This window comes from Patiria miniata, unplaced genomic scaffold (assembly GCF_015706575.1).
Source record: "Patiria miniata isolate m_02_andy unplaced genomic scaffold, ASM1570657v1 HiC_scaffold_9, whole genome shotgun sequence".
In the NCBI taxonomy this organism is placed as follows: domain Eukaryota; kingdom Metazoa; phylum Echinodermata; class Asteroidea; order Valvatida; family Asterinidae; genus Patiria; species Patiria miniata.
The window spans coordinates 26,821,435-26,843,954 of record NW_024037076.1 but is presented as its reverse complement, the minus strand read 5'-3'; the positions used below and the strand labels follow the sequence as shown (position 1 = coordinate 26,843,954).

Genomic DNA, 22,520 nt, shown 5'->3' with positions numbered 1-22,520 from the left:
GGTTTTTCCAGCATCTATGAACACAAAACTTCAAAACTTTAAACAGGTCAGTGTAAAAATATTTGCTATAAAATACAAGCCACAAAATTCATCCATGTCTGAAAATTACAGCAAAAGCAAATGCTGTACATTCCCTTTAAGGCCGAGGTTTGGAATGGGACCGCTGGGAAAGATCGTTAGTCCTTGCTGACAGAAGGGAGGGGGGGGGAGGGGGTTCAGCTTTTTTTAGTTGGTTACAAACGAGGCATAGAGAGATTATGTCTAGGGGGATGATTCACTTGTTTTTCCTGGAGAGTTTATTTTTGTCCATGACTTCGAGGATGCCGTACTCTCAGCGAATCTATTAATAGGGCACTGAATGTGCCTCATCTCCTAGACGTGGCACATTTTGATTTATTTTTCCACTCACATGAGTAAACTTTTCTGAAAGTTCCTTTCCTTGTGCTCTTCAACATATTTGAATTATTTTTCTCTTAAATTTTCCAACTTGTATGCAGTTTCAGTGAATTTTGGAGTTCTTGACTTGGGATTTCTTATAACTGGCAAAACGAATAAATTAAAAAAGGCACAATTTCAAGAAAACTGCTCTGCATGGACAGTAAAGGGACCTTCCAAATAACCCATGTCAAAATGTTCCGATCAGTATTCTCTGATCGTCTTCAGGAGAGAAGACGATCAGAGCATACTGATCGAAACGTCGAGTTTCACAACCAGCCTGTTCTTTTCAGAACCACACTTCTCCTCAAAAGAGATTGTTCCACATGGTGTAACCGCAAACCTCCCTAGCATTCACTACCACCATGCAAAGTTTCAAATCATATTTATGTGGAAAGAACATACATAATGTATACTGTACAATGTATGTGGAGTTGGACATGTTAGTGTACAAATTTATGCGCACTTGATCTACCAAATGCAAACAGGGAAATGCCATTTATCTGCTCGTGTATGAAAAATCACAAGTTTTCCTAAATGTATGTGCGTTGTTTTTGAAATTCATTTTTCTCAGTACATTTCCTGGTTTTTTGAAATTCATTTTTCTCAACATTTCCTGGTTTGCATGATCGATGATGCATCAATTGCTGGTTTCACCTGAGCTACCATATATGGTTGTAAACATAGTTAGATTTATAACACCTCGCCTACAGATTCTGTGTCTCGGATTGGCCGAGACCAAGTCACATGGTACTTGCTATATTTGCTATCTTTCAGTGCACCGCCAAAAGTACTATACCCATAGCAACCAAAGTACTATACCATTAGCGACCGAAGTACTATACCCACGGCGCGGTATTTGTGTGCAAATGCATGCTGGTGTGTGCGTTGCACGAAGCGCGTATTGTTCCAAAGAGAGCGCGCCACAGAGTTGGGTTCAAACATTTCGTGAAGGGGTGGTTTGGATCTGAGAGAAATACATTTTCCACCAATTTTGTATTGAAATTGAAGTTTATTTTAATCATGTTCAGATTTAAATAATTTAGAATATTAAAACCAAGCAGAATCTGTGGATGAAGTGGTATAAAACAAAAATTGAATGCTTTATCTCGTGGTGAAGTAAAACTAGCCTCCCTCGGTGATCCATGGAGCATTCTATTTTCCCGAGGCGAATAGAATGTCCATGGATCACCTCGAGAGGCTAGTTTTACTACACCACCCCAAGCATTCAATATTTGTATATTATAACACCTCGCCCACAGATTCTGTACATGTACCCGTAGCAACCAAAGTACTATTCCCACAGAATATCTAATTACTGACACACCCAGTACTGATTTCTGTGAATTATACTCAATATGCGGATGCACGGTTTAGATTTCAATTTTCCCTGGACCAAGGCAAATGAGACTATCAATACATGTATGCCCTGGTGTGACTGTTCCCACTGATAATATTGCTGCACACGTTTGCAATTCCCTTTACTGTCATGACTTTTGTAAAATTACCGGGAGGGGGAACTTAGGGAGAAGAATGGATTTTGTATTATTAATTTTCACAAGGGAGAAAAACGCTATCGACATTTAAAAGGTGTAGAAATTGTGGAAGGAAAACTGTGTCTCACCATTATGTAAATGTAGATCTCTTTTGGGCCGGTTCATGATTCACGAAAGCAAATTTGATTTGAAGAACGAAACATTCACTGCACAATTCACCCGAGTTAAAATATTCAGCTTTTGTGAATTTGAAGCATGTTTGCTTTTTCACTGTTAAAGCTACAAGTACATGTACAAATCAAAATACAAACCTTTTCTTTTTAACCTACACATCGTAATCATATCATTTAATAAAAAGAGTCCGGGGAAATAATAAAAAGGCAAAATGTTTATGATATTTAAACAGTTGGCTGAATATTTCCCTTAGCACGATTCCAAGGTGAACAGACGAACGTTGTACTTTTGAGCAATGAGAAATAATATAAAACCACTAAAAAAAAAAGTAAAAAAAAAAATCACAAATGTCCTTTTTCATGTTTCACTTACAATTTCAATCTTTTCAAATAAGTAGAACAAATACTTGTTAAAATATCGGTACTTGTATGTTTTAAGTCACCATTGTACATACATTTATGTATGCAGTGTTATGTTTGGGCTGTGTGTTATTATGGTGGACATGGACTTTCATGTTATGAAAAATAAATCATTACTATTTTCTCTGGACCATTTGAATCATTTTCCTTATCTCTCTGAAGTGTACTTCAGCTTATTTTTATATTTAATCAAAGAAAACAACATGCTGGCCTTGATAATTTATTAAACAAAACAGTACATGCAAAATACACCTATTACATGTATCTCAGAAAGACCCATTTAAAATTTTAAAAAAATCACCTTTTTTCTTGAAAACTTTTTCAGTTTGTGAGTTATTCAGCGGGCTTCATCGCCTGCTTTTCGTTGGCTCTGCTGTTCGTGGTGGCCATGCCCATCACCGGTCTCATCTTCTGCTGCTGTCGCTGCTGCGAGAACTGCGGCGGGAAGATGCTGCAGCGGGACAAGTACAACACGACGTGCCGACGCGTCAGCTTCGGGATCCTGTTGCTGTTCATCACGGCACTAATGACGTAAGTTGAAATTTTGGGTGTGGAGATTTTGAACAGGGATTCCGTATTTATGAATTTTCCCAGCCAAATGTGTTTCAGTAGTTTCAGGCATTAAATTCCTTTATTAATCCTTATCTTTAAGCATTCTTTAAAGATAACATACAGCGTTTACTTTTGCTGTACCGGTAATTTTTAGAAATTGTAGCCCGACTGGCGAGTCAAAAATTATTGGGCTATGGCAGAGACGAAAAGGCAGGAAGAACTAAATCATTAAATCCAGAAAGCAAACCTGTATCAATTTGTGTCTAATTTGTTTTAACTGTTTAGGGTTCAATTATTAGATCTGTTTATTAAAAACACTGACAAGGTTGCCTCAGGATACACGTTTTACATGTATGCACATTGTTGTTTATGAGACACTCTATAGAAAAAAAGCATGCGGTCTAGTGAAAATGCCCGCAGGCTAGTTAAGAGTCTGTTTCAGTAGCCTGGCTGGCTAGTAAAAAAAAACTTCAGGTTGAACCCTGCTTAATATATGTTAATACATGTATCCAATAAATTATTTATCTCTTAAAGGGAAGATACAACATTTGCAAACATCAAAAACCAAATGATCAAATAATCACGAAATACCTTACTGGATTGTAAGGGAATGACAGTTTAAAGCATCCTGTAAAATCGTATCTCCTGGTGTGCTGACATTTTCAAGAAAATTTGTATTTTTCCAACGCTGGTCAGCCGACCAGCATTGGAGAAAACTGGCGTTTTTTCAAAAACCGCTCCGAATTTATCATAACAGTTGTTCCGCATTTTCTTTGCAATGGATTACACACCTGTGAAGGGGTACAAGCCTGCCAGACTTATTCTCTGACCTTACAATTCCCCAAAGTGTATACATTTCTCTGTTTCATCTTAAGTGGGTTCAGGGAACCAGACTACAAGAACATGATTGGTTTCTTGGTTTTCCAGCATCTACAATTGAGCCCAAAACGTGAAACAAGTCAGTTTAACAATATTTGCTATAACGTACTAATCCTCCAAATCCATTTCTGAAAATTGCAGCAAAAGCAGATGTTGTACATGACCTTTAAGCTGCATTTTCCTTAAGTTAAAATTAAGCCTGAAAAGTTGTTTTCTTCTCAGCAACAGATTAAATTTAGCTTCTGACAGAGTTTTGAAAGTTTGTTCATTCTTTTTGTTATGGCCTTAGATTGGGTCTTGCCGGAGTTGTAATGGCCAATTCCCAGATGTCGACGTCAGTGAACGACATCAAAGGCACGATAGACACCAACCTGGACGACCTGGGTGCTTACATCAAGCATACTTTTCAGGTAAGAAAACTTGATTTTTGGCCCAGATTTAAAATAAATTTCTCTTGTTTCCAAATCTTTAGTTTCTTGTTGGGGAGGCCTGTTTTAGACACGGCCTAAGCCAGTGCAAAATGAGTGCGGCACAGATAGCTAAAATATCTTCCAAGGAAGTGTAAGGCCAAGTCAAAAAATTTCCGAGATTCTCATCCCTGTCCACTTTCTTTTTTTCTTGGCCACCTCCCTTTTTCTTTATTTTAAATCATAGATTTGCAATATGTTTTGACATTTTTGTGCTTCCAGCAAAATTGTAGCTATGTGTGCAAGTTTAGAATCTGCTAGAAAGGGTGACGGCTCCTTTGAACACAAATATCAAGAAAAGAGTTGAGAAAATGGAGGAATCCATCTTGGAAAATCCGGCATCTTGGAAAAAAGAAAAGGGTCTCCTCCTCCTTTTTTTTTCAATAACAACTGGCGAGAAACTCTGAATTTTCTTTACTTGGTCTAAAAGATTTTGAGATGTTCCTAAATATTTTCAATTTAAACCTTTTGCTCGTCATTTCAAAGGTTTTGTTTTTCAAATGAAACATTAAAATAAAATATTTTAATGACTTAGGGATATAACAACCAAGTGGCAATGCTCCGCTACTGACCAGCTTATTTTAAAGGGAATATACATCATTTGCTTTTGCTGTAATTTTCAGAAATGGATGGAATTGGGGGGTTGGAAATATATAGCAAATATAGTTACACTGACTTTTTTGAGGTTTTGGGTTCGAAAATGCTATAAAAACCAAGAAAAACAATCATTTTCCTGTAGTCTGGTTCCCTGACTCCATATAAGAAGAAACAGAGCAGTTTACATACATTGGGGAATTGTAAGGTCAGGGAACCAGTCTAGCTGGCTTGTACCCGTTCATAGGTGTGTAATCGATTGCAAACATGTGCGATGGTCAATTGGGGCAAGTATTTGAAAAAAAGCCAGTTTTTTTCCAACGCTGGTCGGCCGACCAGCGTTGGAAATTGATACAAAAATACAAATTTTCTTGAAAATGACAGTATACCAGGTGTCATTCACTAACAGTCCAGCAAGGTATTTCAAAATGATTTGGTAGTTTTATTTTTTGATGTTTGCAAATGGTGTATTTTCCCTTTAACACATTTCCAGCAGGCGTGTTCAAAAACTGTCAATTCTGTCAAAATGTGCTGGCAGTATTTAGACCGCACGCTGCATCACGCTGCATCAGGCAGTGTGTGATGAACGGGGCTCCACTCACTGACTGTTTGGATGTGGTTGTAAACAACGAACATGTCATAACTTGAGGCTGGCTGTATCACTAGCAGCATAATTTATTAGTTACTACGTGTACACCGTATTTCAAAATTTGACCCTTTATTGTTTTCACGGACATGCCTTTTTTCCCCTTAGAGTACAGACATCCTCTACGTGAACAAACATGTAGGCAGGATGAATGTTTGAAATGATTGTGATACCTGCATTCCCCGCCCCCCCCCCCCAGCTTGAGCTGTCAAAAGTACATAACCCTGGCAGTGCAAGAATATTAATTATCAGCCAGTAGACTTGTTTGCGTGTCCCCTCTGCTCACAACCTGATTTATGACAAATGCGTGCAGTGTTTTCTCTGTGTGAGCCTCAGCAAGTTCAACTGCAGGTCACCTGTTGACATGTTTACTCACTCTTCAAACACGATGAACAAACCGACTACAATATGAATGGGAAAGGGGTGCGCACTATTAATTCAAGATAAAGGCCATTTTATACTTCATTCGAATGGTGTGCGTTCTTTCAGCAAATTGAAAACAATTCACACACATCCCTATGTGATTTGTTTTCGTTTTGCTGAAAGAACACTGACATTTTTTGTGATCCGTGGACTGAACCTATTACAACGGTGGTTGTGTTTAAAATTCGGAACTTTCTCAGATGTCCTGGTGAGTCAAACAAAAACGAAACCCAAATGTTGGGACCATTGTTCTACCGAAGTTCTGCATGTAGCACTTTCAAAATCTAAGATATGAAAGCCCAATTCGAAAGCTTTCATTTAGTATATGAATCATTCAAATCACTCATGTACTTTGCAAGTTACGGAATTTTAAACAAAACCACCGTTGTAAGGTTTTGTCCACGGATCACAAGAAAGTTCAGTGTTCTTTCAGCAAAACGAAAACAAATCACATAGGGATGTGTGAATTGTTTTCGTTTTGTGGAAAGACCACCTTTTTTTGTGATCCGTGGACAGAACTTTAAAACGGTGGTTGTGTTTAAACTTCCGTAACTTGAAAAGTACATGAGTGATTTGAATGAAAGCTTATGAATGGGGCTTTCATATCCTAGATTTTGAAAGTGCTACATGCAGAACTTCACTGAAACAATGGTCCCAACATTTGAGTTTTGTTTTTTTAAACTCACCCTGTAGGGGCAAAATGTTGCCAATACCAATGTTCTTAATGGCAATGTACCATACATCATTGGCTTTTGCTGTAATTTTCAGAAATGAACTATTTGAGGGGTTAGTGTAATAGATCAAATATTGTTACACTGACATGTTAGAAGTTTTGTGTTCGAAAATGCTGGAAAAACCAAGAAAAACAAAAACGTTCAAGTAGTCTGGCTCCCTGACTCACTAAAGATGAAATGGATCAATTTGTAGATGCCGGAAAATTGTAAGGTAAGGGAACCAATCTAGCTGGCCTGCACCAGTTCATGAACATGAAACCAATAGCAAACAAAATTTGGATGGAAAAAAATGGTAAATTTGGAGCAGTAGTTGAAAAATAGTTAGGATTTTCCAACGATGGTTGGCTGACCACCGTTGGAAATTTATAAAAAAATACCACTTTTCTTGAAAATGACTTCACACCAGGTGCCATAATTTTACAGGATGCTTTAGACTTTCATTTATAAATCAACATCCTAGTAAGGTATTTTGTAAAAATTTGGTAGTTTGTTTTACGGTGTTTGCAAATGTTGTATAATGAAGGCTTACGTTTTCAGTGTGACATCTTGTCACTTGCTGAAACAAGTTAGTGTAAATTTAATGATAATGATTAAGATTAGAATACAATGTGACAGAAATCATTGTTGAGAGACGTATCGACAATCTTATACAATTAGTATTTACCAACCAAGCAAAATGTTGTCTAGATGCGCAGCACTGCCGACGGTCGTTAGCTAATTTCCTGTTTTGACCATTATTTTATTTCTCTCTTTCTCTTTTCGTTTTCTTATAGGAGTTTGATTTCTTGGCGTTCCGGCAGTTTGGCTTCGTGTCCAGTCTGATTTGGAAAGACCTCTTTAGTAAGTGCCTCATTTAAGATGTGTCCAGATTGCGCGCATCGTCCAATCAGATGCTTCCTTTTTGGATAGGAAAGCCGGGATTTGGCGGGATTAGGAGCTAATCACACAAACCTTGGAAACAAATGTGTTAGTTGCTTTAGACTGAGAGCAGCACTCAAAACATTTGCACTGTTCAGGTTTTTTTTTTGGGGGGGGGGGTTGTTCTACATTATGTTCATTTTGTACAAATTTATGCTGAAAATTCTTTTCTGATATTTTGAAAAGGAAGCTTTTTATAGTGTTTGTTTTGTTTTGTTTGTATGTATACGTTTATTTTTGGTGTAAATCGAGGACACGCATGTGCAACATCATCAGTGAATTGAGGACAGGAACCAAATCGAGGACGACCTCGATTAGAAAATGTGTACAAAACCAATGGGAGCTGTTGCGAAAAAGTTAGTAGTACAAACAAAGGAAAAGGGAAGAGGAACAAAAGAAAATCCTTGATTTACACCATAAACAAAGGTGCTACTTTTTGTGTGTGTTTTATTTATCTGTGTGTGTTTGGCTTTTTTTACTTTCTTTTGTATGGTTGCAGGCAAGTTTTCTTGTTATGATTTTTTTTCTCATTCTAGAAGGATAATTTCAACTGTTTTGGTATCTAGCTGTTTCGTTTTTTTTTTTTTCCAGAAAATTGGTACTTTCTGAAACACTATTAAAGGGCAAAAGTATTGAAAATTGCAGTCTGTCCAGCACTTTTGGAAAGACATATTTCTTGCTTTTAACACCTTCGTTTCTTCAAAGTACCAGTAAAAAGTTCAAGTTTATGGTTCTGTGATTTGCTCAAACAGAGATGTGACTCGTCCACGTCTGCTTTTGTCATTTTTGTGTGTGACTTTATCAGTCTGGAAAAAAGCAAAAAATGATGTTAAAAGCAAAAAATGTATCGTTCCAAAAATGCTGGACAGACTGCAATTTTCAATACTTTTGCTCTTTAATAGTGTTTCAGAAAGTAGTGTCTGGTATGTCCCTGATGATTGTTTGTTGTTGCTAAAATGGTTCAATATCTCATCCGTTATCAGGCCACTTGAGTCAATTGACGTGCCAGCGGTAAACAAATACAAACATGTACATTGACTGACACTCTGACCCCCCTTATGTTGATCACGTCCTCCAAAAACTCATGGCTAATCCATAAGAGCAAGCAATTCACAGCATGAACAAAATCATGAAAAGCGTGCATTTTTAATACTTCGGAGACATTTTTAGGTTGTTGATTTTTGTGTCTTTCCTCGTGTAAACTTATCCTTTTCATTTTTTCCCCTGGTTTAAAGGGAATATACATCATTTGCTTTTGCTGTAATTTTCAGAAATGGATGGAATTGGGGGGGTTGAAAATATATAGCAAATATAGTTACGCTGACTTTTTTGAGGTTTTGGGTTCGAAAATGCTATAAAAACCAAGAAAAACAATCATTTTCCTGTAGTCTGGTTCCCTGACTCCATATAAGAAGAAACAGAGCAGTTTACATACATTGGGGAATTGTAAGGTCAGGGAACCAGTCTAGCTGGCTTGTACCCGTTCATAGTTGTGTAATCGATTGCAAACAAGTGTGATGGTCAATTGGGGCCAGTATTTGAAAAAAAGCCAGTTTTTCTAACGCTGGTCGGCCGACCAGCATTGGAAATTGATACAAAAATACCACTTTTTTTGAAAATGACAGTTTACCAGGTGCCATGATTTTACAGGATGCTTTACACTGTCATTCACTAACAGTCCAGCAAGGTATTTCAAAATGATTTGGTAGTTTTATTTTTTGATGTTTGCAAATGTTGTATTTTCCCTTTAAGACGAAGATTATTTTCCTTGCGTAATCACACAATTTGAATGAGTTGGGTCATCTAGCAACAAGAGAATTCCAAAAATTGTCAATCGTGACAAAGCAGATTTCCATAAATTATTACTGAATTAGGTTACTCAAAAAACTTAATAAATTACATAAAAATATAATAAAAACAGAGAAAACAAAGAGAGGTGGTTGATGTTCGCATTGATTATCAATCAGTAAAACATGTACATAAGAAATTATTTGATTTTTCATGTTTGAATAGCTTATTGGTAAAAAGAAAAAGAAAAAAAAAACCTCAATTCTGTCCATTTTCCCCTGACATGCCTGAAGTGAAAAATCAATGGCCTTCTGTAACCAAAATATTGAAATTTCATTTGGAAATGTACAAAAAAAATGTGTTATCGGAAGAAAGGTTAATGATTTGCCATTGTGGAGCACTGGTAGTATTAAGGACACCGGCTATGACTCATCGTGCAGCTTACCAATTTATCACCAATATAGTCAGGTGTTATCGCATGCTCTTGAATATTTGAACCCACGCTGTATCTGCAGATACATGTGCATGTACTGGTAGCTACACACATAATGCTTAATGTACTTTTGGTCCACGTGCACAAAATGAGAACATATTTCTATATAAAATTCATTTCGTTCAAAGCGATGAAGAAGATACATTACCTTCAAAAAAAAATGGGGGGGGGGGGGAGGGGGCAAATAGGCCAGAGTTATGCATCATCTTTCCTTTTTTTCTGTAACAAAATTTGAATGAGAATTTGTGATGATTTTTGTCACCGAGACACCACATGTACATGTTCACTAAAAAGTATTTACTTGCACACACATGTACACACAGTCGTGTTTTACTATACGCCTGAGGACAACCTATTGTGTTTCCCTTTGTCCCTGTACTTTAACACTTTCCCAGAGACTAAGCACGTAAACGTACAATCGAGGACAGTTTCGAACAAAAGCACTGTCGTTCGAGGACTGAAAGGATCTTTTAATTGTTCTCCCTTTGTGTGTCTGTCCTCGAGCGTAATACAAGACAGAGACACCCACACGCACAAGAGCACACCTGTTTGTTGATGGTGTAAATCAAGGATTTTCTTTTGTTCTTCTTCCCATTTCCTTTGTTTGTACTTGAACATTTTCGCAACAGCTCTCATTGGTTTTGTACATGTTTTCCAACCGAGGAGTCCTCGATTCGGTTTCTGTTCTCGCTTCATCGATGATGTTGCACGTGTGTGTCCTCGATGGATAAACAAACGCACACATGCGCGTTTGTTGCCAATACCCGTATTGGCAATAAACACTTGTACACGTATGTTGACATGTATCTCTTTTTAATAGATGTTTATGAATACTATCATTCCTACTTTCAGTGAAATGTTTGCGTTTCTATTTTCCAAACGATATTTTAAGCATTTGGCCTTCCTGACGAATATATTTGCATTAACCTTTTATCCAAGCAGCTAATATAACGAAAGCTCTGGTAAATGTTTAGCGAATGGCCATGTATGTGTATGCGCATACACGTACTTAGTACACGTAGTAGTCCGACTTGAACTTTGAGCCGGGGTGGGGTGATAAACGTGATCCAACATCCCACGCGTTGCACTTTATAATTGAAGGTCTTGTCAAAAATTTGAAGTGAAACCATTTGAGTAGAGAAATAGTGTAATCTGAAATCGAAAAATTTAGGTTCTGATATTTCTTAAATGAATATTTTGACTGTTGCGGTAAGCTGCAGAATGGGAGGCTTATCTGTTTAGAATATTCATGTGAAACATTTGTAACATAACAAATTCCTGTAATACAAGTAACTGTTAAAAAATGTCAAAACAAAGTTTGTACTCAACATTATGAAAAGCAAATTTGATGTCGAAAATGTTTGTGGCAAAATTTGCCAGATGCGGAAATGCATTCAATCTTTGGTGGAAATTAACGGCATGAATGATTTACGCAATGTGCTCCGTGCGCGAACAGAGAGGGGGCTTTTTACCACTTTCGAGAGACCCGTGGACAGGATACACTGCATGTATTGGATCTGATACACCGTGCCCTCTGGAGACGTGCACACAATAGGGAACAAAAGATTGTATATGTCTCCACAGGGCAACTTCTATAGATGAATACGTCTCCACAAGGTTTTCACGAAATACGGTAGGGGTTTTACTCAAAAACTAGGGATTTTTTAGTTGTTTTGACTTTTGGACTGAAAGTTTTGATTTTTTTTACTGAAAACGTATTTACCCTAACCCCTGACCTTCACCTCTTGTAATTATCATCCAGACTCCATCCGGTCTTAAACAGAGTGTTTAAAACCGGCCAAGCACACACTTATTCCCTTATTTGCATTTTCTTTCACGTCTTGAGTGTGTTAGCTTGCCCTCCGTTTCTTGAGCCATGTTGATGAAGAGCAAGAAAATTATTTTCATGATCCTGTGGCATTGCTGTTGTCACTGTAACTTATGAAATCCATTCCATCAACTTCAGAATTGTGTATTGTATGTATTTGAATAGGTTTGAGAAACTCAATGATGCGTATTGAATTCTGGGGAGAATGGTACCGGTACGTGCCGAATTGCCTGGCCTTTTCAATACTCAATGCACAAGCTTCAAGTGCTCTATGCACAAATATTCTGTTCATTGTCCATGACCTGCTTTCTATGTACAAAATAAAAAAAATAAAAAAAGAACTGCTTAGCACAGCTTTTACAGTTGATTTTTCTTTTTTTTTGGTCTGCAGATGTTGATAAGCTGATAGGCAAACCTGTACGGGACAACTTTGCAAGGAAGGTCGACCCGGCCTTAGGATCCGTGTACCGGCTTGGGAGAGGTATATAAGACAGGAACATTGGAATTAACTCAATTTCTGGTCTGTGGACTAGCAGCTCCCTCTTACAAGGCAGCTCCTTATGTGGTTGACGTAACGTCTTCAGTGTAATCTTTGACATAATGCCAGGCAGGAGAGGCCTTATCTAGGATATGTTTCCACTAAACAGGAAACTTTCCTAAAGAAACGAAGAAATGTCAGCAGAGGTTGTTCCCCGATTGCATTTCACCAGCCACCTTTTATCCTTACTCTCTAGCATAATTTACTAGGAACCATACCCATCCTGGCAAATTCCAACACCCACATGGGAAATCGTACACACACACTGTTGGACTTAGTTTCTGGAGGTATGCCAAACCCAACGTAAAAGACCATCAGTTTAGGGGTACTGAACCTATCCTACCAGGCTTCAACAAAAACTGCTGTTGGGCTTTGATGGGTTGCATTTGGTTAGGGTTAAGTTGTTTTATTAATGTATGTTATTTTTTTAGAGGTAGAGTATATCTTTTTGTCATTTTCGCCTTTTTTTCTTTTGAAGCAACAAAAGTACTCAAATTTTAAAGAAGGTTGCTTAACAACTCACCTGATAAAGTTTTAGCTCAGAGAATGCTGTACTTTTTCTGAGAAAAACAACTTTCTAGGAACTTGATTCAATTTGAAAGTTGCTGAGCCTGTTTTGAATTGCGCCCGAAATCAGCGTTCCCACACGTTCTCACTAAGCTGATTGTAGGTCTGCGCGATGTCATGACGAATAATAGCAATCACGCGCGCCTGTATGTAGATCAACACTCGCATGCACCAGTTTACAGCTTCGCCGAATTAAAAAACGACCTACTAAGGGATAGTTTCAAAAATGCGTCTGGCGGTGCGCGTATTGATAACAATCCAACGATCTTCCACGGCCATGTCTGTTCATTCGGCTGCCATGATTGTTATAAATCTGTGTATCTGCCACGCGCTGATTGGCTACACATTGAAATAAGATGATCCGGATGTGCGCAAGACGTCGTACCGGTAACTTCACATAAGTCACATGATTCACATTGATTCCAGCTTGTCGGTCAACACATTCTGTCACAGCACAGACGTTTTTTGGCTCTTGCGACTGTTAATTTTTTTGAGTGCCGACTGATGCCAATTGTGTTAAAACCTTTAGAATGTGTGATCACTGAAGTTTATTTTTCTAATCGCCCAGAAATCTTGGCAATTTTCTGAGATCGAGTAGGACAATCTTGGATAATACCCTAATGCACATGTGTCCCGTCTGGTTCGCTTTTTCCTTCCACATCTGTGTTTCAGAGTCAATAGGCCTTCAGGCTAATTTGATAGCCGTCAACCAGTCGGTCAACCAACTCAAAGAGAACGGCTCCAGACTGCAGGAGGCCCTGGACCTGGCCAGGAACGACATCAACGCCACGCTGCAGTCCATCCAGTGCGTGCCGGGGCCCGGGCAAGTCTGCCCGAAGGATGAGATAGATCTGAATCGTGTCAATACAGCGGCAGATTTCAAAATTGTAAGTCCTAATTTTCTCCCCTCCATCTCCCACTGTACGGCAGGGGAACAATTATCGCTGACAAAATTTAGTGATTTGGCTGGGAAACGGTACAAGATATTTTGAGTTGGTGCATTTTGTTGACTTTCAGCAGAGTTTTAAAACCCATTCATAAATACCTAAGACAGTTTACCCATTCCTATTGGTTGAGAGCCTGTCACGTGGGTGGTTTTAAACGGTTGATAAAACACCGACTGGCTGGTTTTAAACACTATTCCGGTGTCACATGATATTTGGACTCCTCCGAATATTTACCCTTGCACAGGTTGAACGTTCACAATCTTCACTTAAACATGTGCAATACTACCAATGAGCCCGTATTTCGAGAGTCCTAAATTCACAGTTCACTGGCACCGCTGCGTTCTGTGCCACATTGCCCAGTATGAGCCACGCCCGCGCCAATCTCCATATAAGGAGATGCTTATGACCACTCGCAAGAGGCACATACCATAACATAACTAGAGGGATGTTTTTATAAAAAAATGAGATAAAATTGTTGAACAAGATCATTGGAAATTTATAATTTTTGACTTGTTTTGAAGTTTTGACTCAAAGGCCATTAAGCCTTCTGCTTGGGCCATTATCAGCGTCCAGACACCATAGCCAGTTTTAAACGTATTTGTTTAAAAAGTACATATCTATTCTCTTATTGTGAACTGGTGTTCCAGGGTTAACCCGCCGAACCAAATCTTTACAAAATGTATGAATATATGATTGGCACTACATGTAAAAAGACCTTCCGTTCTGTTGCCAAGTCATAAGTACACCCGACATATTACCACATATTGGGATGTAATCGAAAGCTACATGTATGTGAAATTTGAAAAATTTCAGAAAGGTCAAGGCTTCATAGGAAATGCTCAATCAAGTAATTAATGGCCAAAGCAACAAATATTGTGACGCTGAGGGGAACAGCTGGTCTTAAGTTGTTTGGTCTTGCGCGGATCAAGGGGCAAATGCACACGTGTACTTGTCAAATTTATTCTACACATCCTGTTTACTACGGACCAAACACAGAGGTTAATGTGATGACCGCTATTAGAAGCCATAAAGTGAGGTACGGTAGTACGGTGCTCACGCGCTCTTCGTAAGCTTGCACTTACAGGTGGAGCAGACCACTTGCAGCTATCCAAAAAGTTAACCGACCAAATGATTGTGATAAATCTTATTTGGTTTAAAGACAGTAATGGTACTAAACTCCCTGTGAAATTATTCCTTCTGGCATGCTGTCGTTTTGAAGAAAACAAATGAAAATTGTTTCCAAAGACGTGTCAAGTGACACATTTTTTGGAAATTATTCCTTCTGGCATGCTGTCATTTTGAAGAAAACGGCAACAAAAAACTCACTTTTTCGAAGCTGGGCCGACCAGTGTTGGAGAAAACTGGCTTTTTTCAAAAACTGCTCCTAATTTTTCATAATTAGTTATTCCGCGTCTTCTTTGCAATTGATTACACACCTGTGAAGGGGTACAAGCCTGCCAGACTGATTCTCTGACCTTACAATTCCCCAAAGTCTGTAAATTGCTCTTTTTCATCTTAAGTGGGGTCAGGGAACCAGACTACAAGAACATGAATGGTTTTCTCGGTTTTTCCAGCATCTACAAGCCCAAAACGTGAAACAAGTCATTTTAACAATATTTGCTTTAACATACTAATCCTCCAAATCCATTTATTTCTGAAAATTGCAGCAAAAGGAAATGTTGTACATTCCCTTTAAGCATCCGTCTTTAGATTTTGAGCACTTTTGTTGGTTCAAATGAAAGGAAAAAAATGCACAAATTACAAATTTACGACTCTACCTTTAATGCGCTAGCAGTGTGCTTGCTCACATGTACATGATGAATGGGCCTCTGCAATTTAAGGATATGTGTGACTCACACGATGGCAAGTCCTGCATGTTCTTACACGTACTAGCAATTGTTAAATACATGTGAATCAGCTACATAAACTGTTCTTTTTTTACTACAACATGCAAGTTCAAGTTGTGCTCTTGTGCAAAAACATGTATGATAAAATTTAGAGAATCAATGCATCTTTTGTTTATGTGTCTGCATGTATATACTTTAGAAATGTCAAACTTCAACAAGTTCTTTTATTTCTTCAGGAATAGCATTTAGGTATTAAATACATGCACTGAGTATAAATGCACATTTTGGGTACTCTTTAAAGAAAATGAAAATGATTATTCATTGTCTGTACGTATCGCAAGTCCTTTAGATTGAAGCTTTTTTATTGAACTGAACTGAAAAAAGATTCTTTTATTTTTATTGAAGTCTTACTTCACATTTTTTCCCCCCTGTTCTGTTGTAGATTGACATTGCGGCCGAGTTGAACCGAGTCAACGATGCCCTGAAGATCAACATCACAGACAAGGCTGATCAGGGCCAGCAAGAACTGGACGACATCCCTAACAAAGTCAAGAACGAAAGCCAGGATGTCATTGACCGTACGTTGGACATAATTCCGCCTTACAAGACATCGTTCAATTCAATTCAATTCAAGAAGACATTTATTCCACACTCCTTTAGAGAATACATCCATAAATAAAGACTGGTAAATAGCAAAATAACAAATCCATAAATTTGTATCAAAAATAATAAAAGTAAAATGCGCTTTGAAGAAGCTGTAACAACCGTTTGTAACAACCATCAAAATTAACTGTATCATATACATGCTTAACCAATACAGGGTGAGTCCGAATGATCTGGACCCAAATTAAAGAAAATATTCAAAATATCAAAAACAAGTGCAAATGAGATATGTTATAAGCTGGTATTTTGGACATTTTTGGTGAAAGTTTCATGTATATCCATTGTACCATTTTGAAGAAAAGCGCTAGCAAACAACACGCGCTAAAAAAAAACACTCTGACCACGGTTCCATGGTTCAACAAATTTCTTGAAATCGAGTACTGATGTGAAGCAGGGTAATAACAAATAAAAACCTAGCCATGGTGACTGACTTGGAAGTTGTTGACACATTTTAAAAAAAGGCAAAACCTATACCGTGTGCAGACTGGAAAATGAGCCACTTCAATCAGGTCAATGAAAATGGCATAACTCCTCACCACAGCCACTAATTAGAAAAATTCAAAATTTCTGTGGAAGATAAGCTTATAAACCATTAATATAAAAATGCTCATTTTGTTCTCGATGTACTCTATTTGCCACAAGAAATGGTGAACTTGGGTCCAGATCATTCTGACTCACCCTGCATAAGGTTGAATAAGGAAATAGGATGGAGTTATATATTGAATCAATGAAATCCAGAATACCAAAGCAGACTGAGCTTTCAAGCTCCATGTTAGCAGTCGACCGATTTCACATTGTCTTTGCTCATGGGACCAGTAAGCAATAAAGCCATGTTTCCACACCAAATTCACAAAGCTAGCGACATTAGCCCTGCTGCAAACCTGGGAAATGGCAATGCGGGATCACTCAAAGAGGATGTGGCTTTTAATTACTAAATGTTCAACAGACCATAACATTCAGGCTTATACCCCTGTAATCTGCAGCACTTGCTTACGAAAGACCGAACAAAATGCAGGTTTTCAGTTTCAGGTCAACCCCGATCTGCTTACCAGAATATTTTACTCAGCAATTTACCATTAGAAAAAAAAATCACTTGCGAATCAGTCACAGGTATTAAATAAACAGTGCGTCCCAAAAATACCCACAACTTTTTTTTTTGCGAGGCTCTGGTGTCGGCGCAGATACACGTACCGCCATTATTTTTATACCATTTTAAAGCTCGGGATCTGAACTTTATCCCTGGCAAGTATTGGTTAGATACTTAAAAAAGAGTTTTAAACTTATTCGTGTTCAAATAAGGGCATGTTGAAAACAACCTTAACCGATTTCAAGAAAAAAGCGATGATGCAGTGCATCAGATGCAAACTCCAGTCACACTTTGAGCGCACTTTTTGATTACGTACATACTTGCACGTGAATATCAAAATTGAATTTGGACCAAAGAATAATATTGTGAATTCATTTACGGTGTAGTCTACGTGGATCGAAAAGGAAACACAGAAATTAAAAGGCCACGAGATCGTCACAGTATGAACATTATGAACCATTTCCACATTAGAAGAAATGCGCATGATTGAGTTTTCTTGAAATTGTTGAGTTTGTGTTTGACACTCCTTTATTTGAACACAAATCATGTCAAAACCCTTTTGAAAATCAAACCAATACTTACCAGGGATAAAGTTAAGATGCCAAGCTTTAAAATGATATAAAAATGATGGCGGTACCTGTTTCCGCAGTGACGCTCGAGCCTTGCAAAAAAAATGGTGCAGGTATTTTGGGACGGGCTGTACGATGCAGAACACTTTGGCGAAACTCAACTTTTCGGACAGTATACTGCGTTCATCATCTCCGTGGTCAGGAGATGCTAAGTCCTCTGATGGAGCATAGTGTCTGAAACATTGAGTCTTCTCCCCGTCCTCCCGCCATCCCCCCCACGCCTTTTAAGAACCTCTTAATGTGCCACAGCATTGCTGACATTCATATATCGTCCAAAGTAGCCCTCTGTTTGGTTTTCTTTCAGAATTCATGGATGAACTTGAAAAGTTGCAGGAGAGTGTTCAGCAGGAGGTTGACGATATCACCTTTGAGCTCTCACCTGTGAGTAAACTTGAGTTCAAATTTGTCGTATTTCAACACATTTGCACGTACGAGAAAGTTCAAACGAGGACTGGTCAACCATAATTTGACTGACGTCACTCAACTACAAGATGGTTAGGCTGCTTTGGTGGACTACTTGGAACCGGGGCACAGGCACTGTTCCATCACTGGTTACCAATAGCTGCGGGCATCATAATGCACAGCAGGGAGCCAGGATGAAGACATTTCCCAATGACGTTTTTACTAGCACACGACAGCAAGTATTCGCACACTGCTTTTAGTGCACAGGGGGAGTGTGTGGCCTAGTGGTTAGGGTTCGTGACTCATGATCAGAGGGTCCGGGGTTCGAATCCAGCTGCTGGCCATATGTTGTGTCCTTGGGCAAGCCACTTCACCCCCTTTTGCCTCTCTCCACCAAGGAGTGTAAATGGGTACCGGCATTAGCTGGGGAGTAACCTGCGATGGACTAGCATCCCATCCAGGGGGAGTAGAAATAATCTCAGTTGTTTCATGCCACTGAAACCGGAGATAAACGCCGGCCTGATGGGCCACATTGGCTCGCGACAGACTTTACTTTTTAAAACTTTTTTGTTAGTGCGCAGGCCGAAGTTACATAACAAATTAACAACTAGGGTGGATAGTCGATACTAGCTCCCCGATGTAATGGAAGTTGACAAACTAGTTCCTGAGGTGAAGCCAAGGGAACTAGTTTTGTCAACTTCTAATACCGAGGGGAGCTAATATCGCCTGTCCACCCAAAATAACCCATGTTATATTAGTTTTACTATACCTCATGTATATTCAGTTGCCGACTTTTCCCGTTGCAGTAGGGCCTATGCATCTCGCAGGCATAAAATCTTCGGAGAAACTTGTCCAGCTCAGATTCAGAAAAGTTTATTTCTTTTGCAATACAGTGACTCCTAAGAGTTTATACCGCATTGTGGAAAACTTTTTTTTAGCAGAGGAGGCATTTTTATTGTCCACAATATTCTCCAGTTGGCATCATTGAGCTCAGGAAAATACTACTTAAAATTTACGTGTGCCGCCATCTTTTCATGTGTAGCCAGGGTCGATGTTTGCACCTGCGTACTACACACGTGTGACAATTCCACGATTGCTTCGTAAAGTGCACGCGTAGTAGACTGTCGCACGGGTAACCCATGCGACAATCTACTACGCATGCATATTCACCCTGTGCGTGAATCCTCGCGCGCCCGCTTGGTAAACAGCAAAAATACCGGTAGCATACGGCAAGTGATGGAGAATGGACCAATGAGAATTCAGCTCTTGGTCATGAATATGTATGAGGTAAAGTAATACTTGCTGTATTATGGAACTTGGCAATTAGACTAACTTAGATAGCGTGATCGGCTTGATGCAGTGATTTTTTTTCAGAAAGCTGTAATTTTTTGGGGTTCATCTTTGTATTCTGACAGGAGATTGAGAAGTTTCTAGCACTGTTCTCAAGTGACTCCACGGCTCCTCAAGCGCAACAGCTCTACGACGTCATTGCATTTGTCCAAATGCTTGACAGATACAGGTATGGCCAAATAGTCCTTCATTAATGTTAAAAGTATACAGGGTTAGTGAAAAAGAAACGAAACCCAAATGTCGGGACTATTGTTTTAGTGAAGCTCTGCATATAACACTTTCAAAATCTAGGATGTGAAAGCCCAATTCATAAGCTGTCTGTCAGTACAAGAATCATTCAAATCACTCATGTAATTTTTAAGTTACGGAATTTTAAACACAACCACCATTTTCAAGTTCTGTCCACGGATCACAAAAAGGTAAGTGTTCTTTCAGCAAAACGAAAAAACAAATCACTTAGGGATATGTGTGAAATTGTTTCGTTTTGCTGAAAGAATGCACACCACTCAAGTGATGTGAATGATTCTTGTACCAAAAGAAAGCTGATGAATTGGGCTTTCATATCCTACCGGTAGATTAGGAAGTGCTACATGCAGAACTTCACTAAAATATTAGTCCTGACATTTGGGTTTCGCTTTTTTGAATCGCCCTGTAAAGGATCATTTGCTGTTTATGCATTTTGTTCCTTTCCAATAGTAACACCACTCAAAATCAAAAGAAGAATGCAAAAAACCTAACCTTCACACTTCATTGATTTCGCTTTTTGCTACTTAAGTATTCACTTTCTTAGAGTTTAGGCACTCTCCTGAAGACGGTCAGAGCATACTGACCGGAACGTTGAGTTTATACCTCTGGTTCTTTTCAGAAGCATTCTCTTAGTTGAGAAATTATTAGCACATGGTGTTTCCGCAAACCTTTCATTATTCATTATTTAAAAACCTAACCTGTTGAAGATTTTAGCTCAGTTGATATTACAGTTTTTGAGAAAACTGCGAAAATCCATCTTCATTTTTGTGTTGCCTAAACGAAGTTTTGGGAGACATTAACCGGTCCTCAATTCTGTATGACCATATGACCATATAGACCAGTAGACCCGTATTTAAAGTTTTGAAAAAAAAATGTGTAACTTCTACATGCTTTCGTGGATTTTGATGAAACTTGGATGCAGTGACCCTTGGTTTGGGAAGACACAATTCTTCATCAGATTACTGAGGTCAAAGGTCATGTAGGGGTCATTGTTCAAATATGCTTCAAATATTTCTTTCGCTACAGATTTTGATGGATTTTAATGTAACTTGAATGGAGTGATCCTCGGGTGGGGGTTCATCACAACACACTTCCAAAATTGGAGGTCAAAGGTCATGTAGGGGTCATTTGAGGTCGTTCAAAATCGCCCAAAATTAGACTTTTTTTTAAGAACATAAAACATATATGGATCGATCCAGAAAAGGACGACACATGCGGTCCGCGGACCACTTGTTCTCAATGCAAGGCATAGGTTTCTATGTGCGATATTTAGATCTTAACGATCGCAAGGATAATGATGGTTTATTCTTGAAAATGACAGCATACTAGGCGCAATGATTTCACACAATGTTTGATTCTATTATTTACTTACGATCAGGTATTATCATTTCATAATAATTTGGCAGTTTCATTTTTGAATTTTCGAAAATGATCCCATGTTCCCTTTAAGCTTATGCAAAGAAAGTTCTGTTTGAAATTCTGTGAGTGTCTAATTAAAATGTCCATGAAATGAATTTTTCTTAGGAACACATTTTGTGCAACTTTCTACTCCTTTTAAATGTATGAAAACTATTTGACATCCGTTTTTGGCTCATTTTATTTAGAAGTGCGTTTCTTTGTAAAATTGTCCATGCTTGAATTGAGGGCGCTGTTGCTGTGATGTCATTTCAGGAAGACACTGTTCAGTTTAATTTGTTTAATCAACAAATCTGTTTTTTTTTAAACATTTGTGAGAAAAGTTTGCTCATTCATTGGCTTACTGCCATGTACTGACACAACAACGAATCGCCAAAGAAAAGAAAAATTTAAAACGGCAAAATATCCAAAATTCGGGAAACTTTTTGTGCTGAAATAGCTGTAACATAGAGGTTTCTGCCTGAAATGAAATCACACTTTTGCTCATGAATATGGAAATTGGCATTAGCATAAAAACAAAAAATTGCACCCAAGAAACGCTTGAAAATGGCAAAAACGAAAATTGAAAATACGGTTAAACGGGATGCAACAGGTGCATTGTTAAGGGCTGCATTATAAAAAAAAATTACATTGCATGGTCCCTTTAAACGATAATTTACCTCCATGGTTTGTTTGTTCATTGGCCTGTGCTTTTACTGCTTGGTTGTAGGTTTTACGTGGGCATGGCCCTCTCCAGTATCATCTTCATCGTCGTCCTATGCAACTTCCTGGGCATGATGTTTGGGGAGTGTGGCCGGTTTAAAGGAGACAGGCCCACCGAGCGGGCATGCCTGTCCAACTTTGGTGGGACACTGCTGCTCGCGTAAGCACTAACACATTTAGTTAAAACCCTCTCAGGACAGGGGCCAATTTCATAGAGCTGCTTAAGCACAAAATTTGCTTAAGCACAAAAATGTCTTGCTTAATAAAATCAGGTTACCGG

General features: G+C 38.6%; 1 protein-coding gene across 2 annotated transcripts in view; it reads left to right on the top strand.

Moving 5' to 3' along the window:
- The window catches only part of LOC119719948 (prominin-1-A-like), a 54,675-nt gene that overhangs the window by 9,606 nt on the left and 22,549 nt on the right, over nucleotides 1-22,520 (top strand). For both annotated transcript variants that reach the window (XM_038189433.1, XM_038189432.1), the window contains exons 4-12: nucleotides 2,850-3,055; nucleotides 4,245-4,365; nucleotides 7,593-7,659; nucleotides 12,238-12,327; nucleotides 13,624-13,838; nucleotides 16,188-16,323; nucleotides 18,429-18,505; nucleotides 19,942-20,045; nucleotides 22,248-22,400. In XM_038189433.1, coding sequence (XP_038045361.1) covers nucleotides 2,850-3,055; nucleotides 4,245-4,365; nucleotides 7,593-7,659; nucleotides 12,238-12,327; nucleotides 13,624-13,838; nucleotides 16,188-16,323; nucleotides 18,429-18,505; nucleotides 19,942-20,045; nucleotides 22,248-22,400 — 1,169 coding nt within the window. The remainder of the gene's footprint in view (nucleotides 1-2,849; nucleotides 3,056-4,244; nucleotides 4,366-7,592; nucleotides 7,660-12,237; nucleotides 12,328-13,623; nucleotides 13,839-16,187; nucleotides 16,324-18,428; nucleotides 18,506-19,941; nucleotides 20,046-22,247; nucleotides 22,401-22,520) is intronic.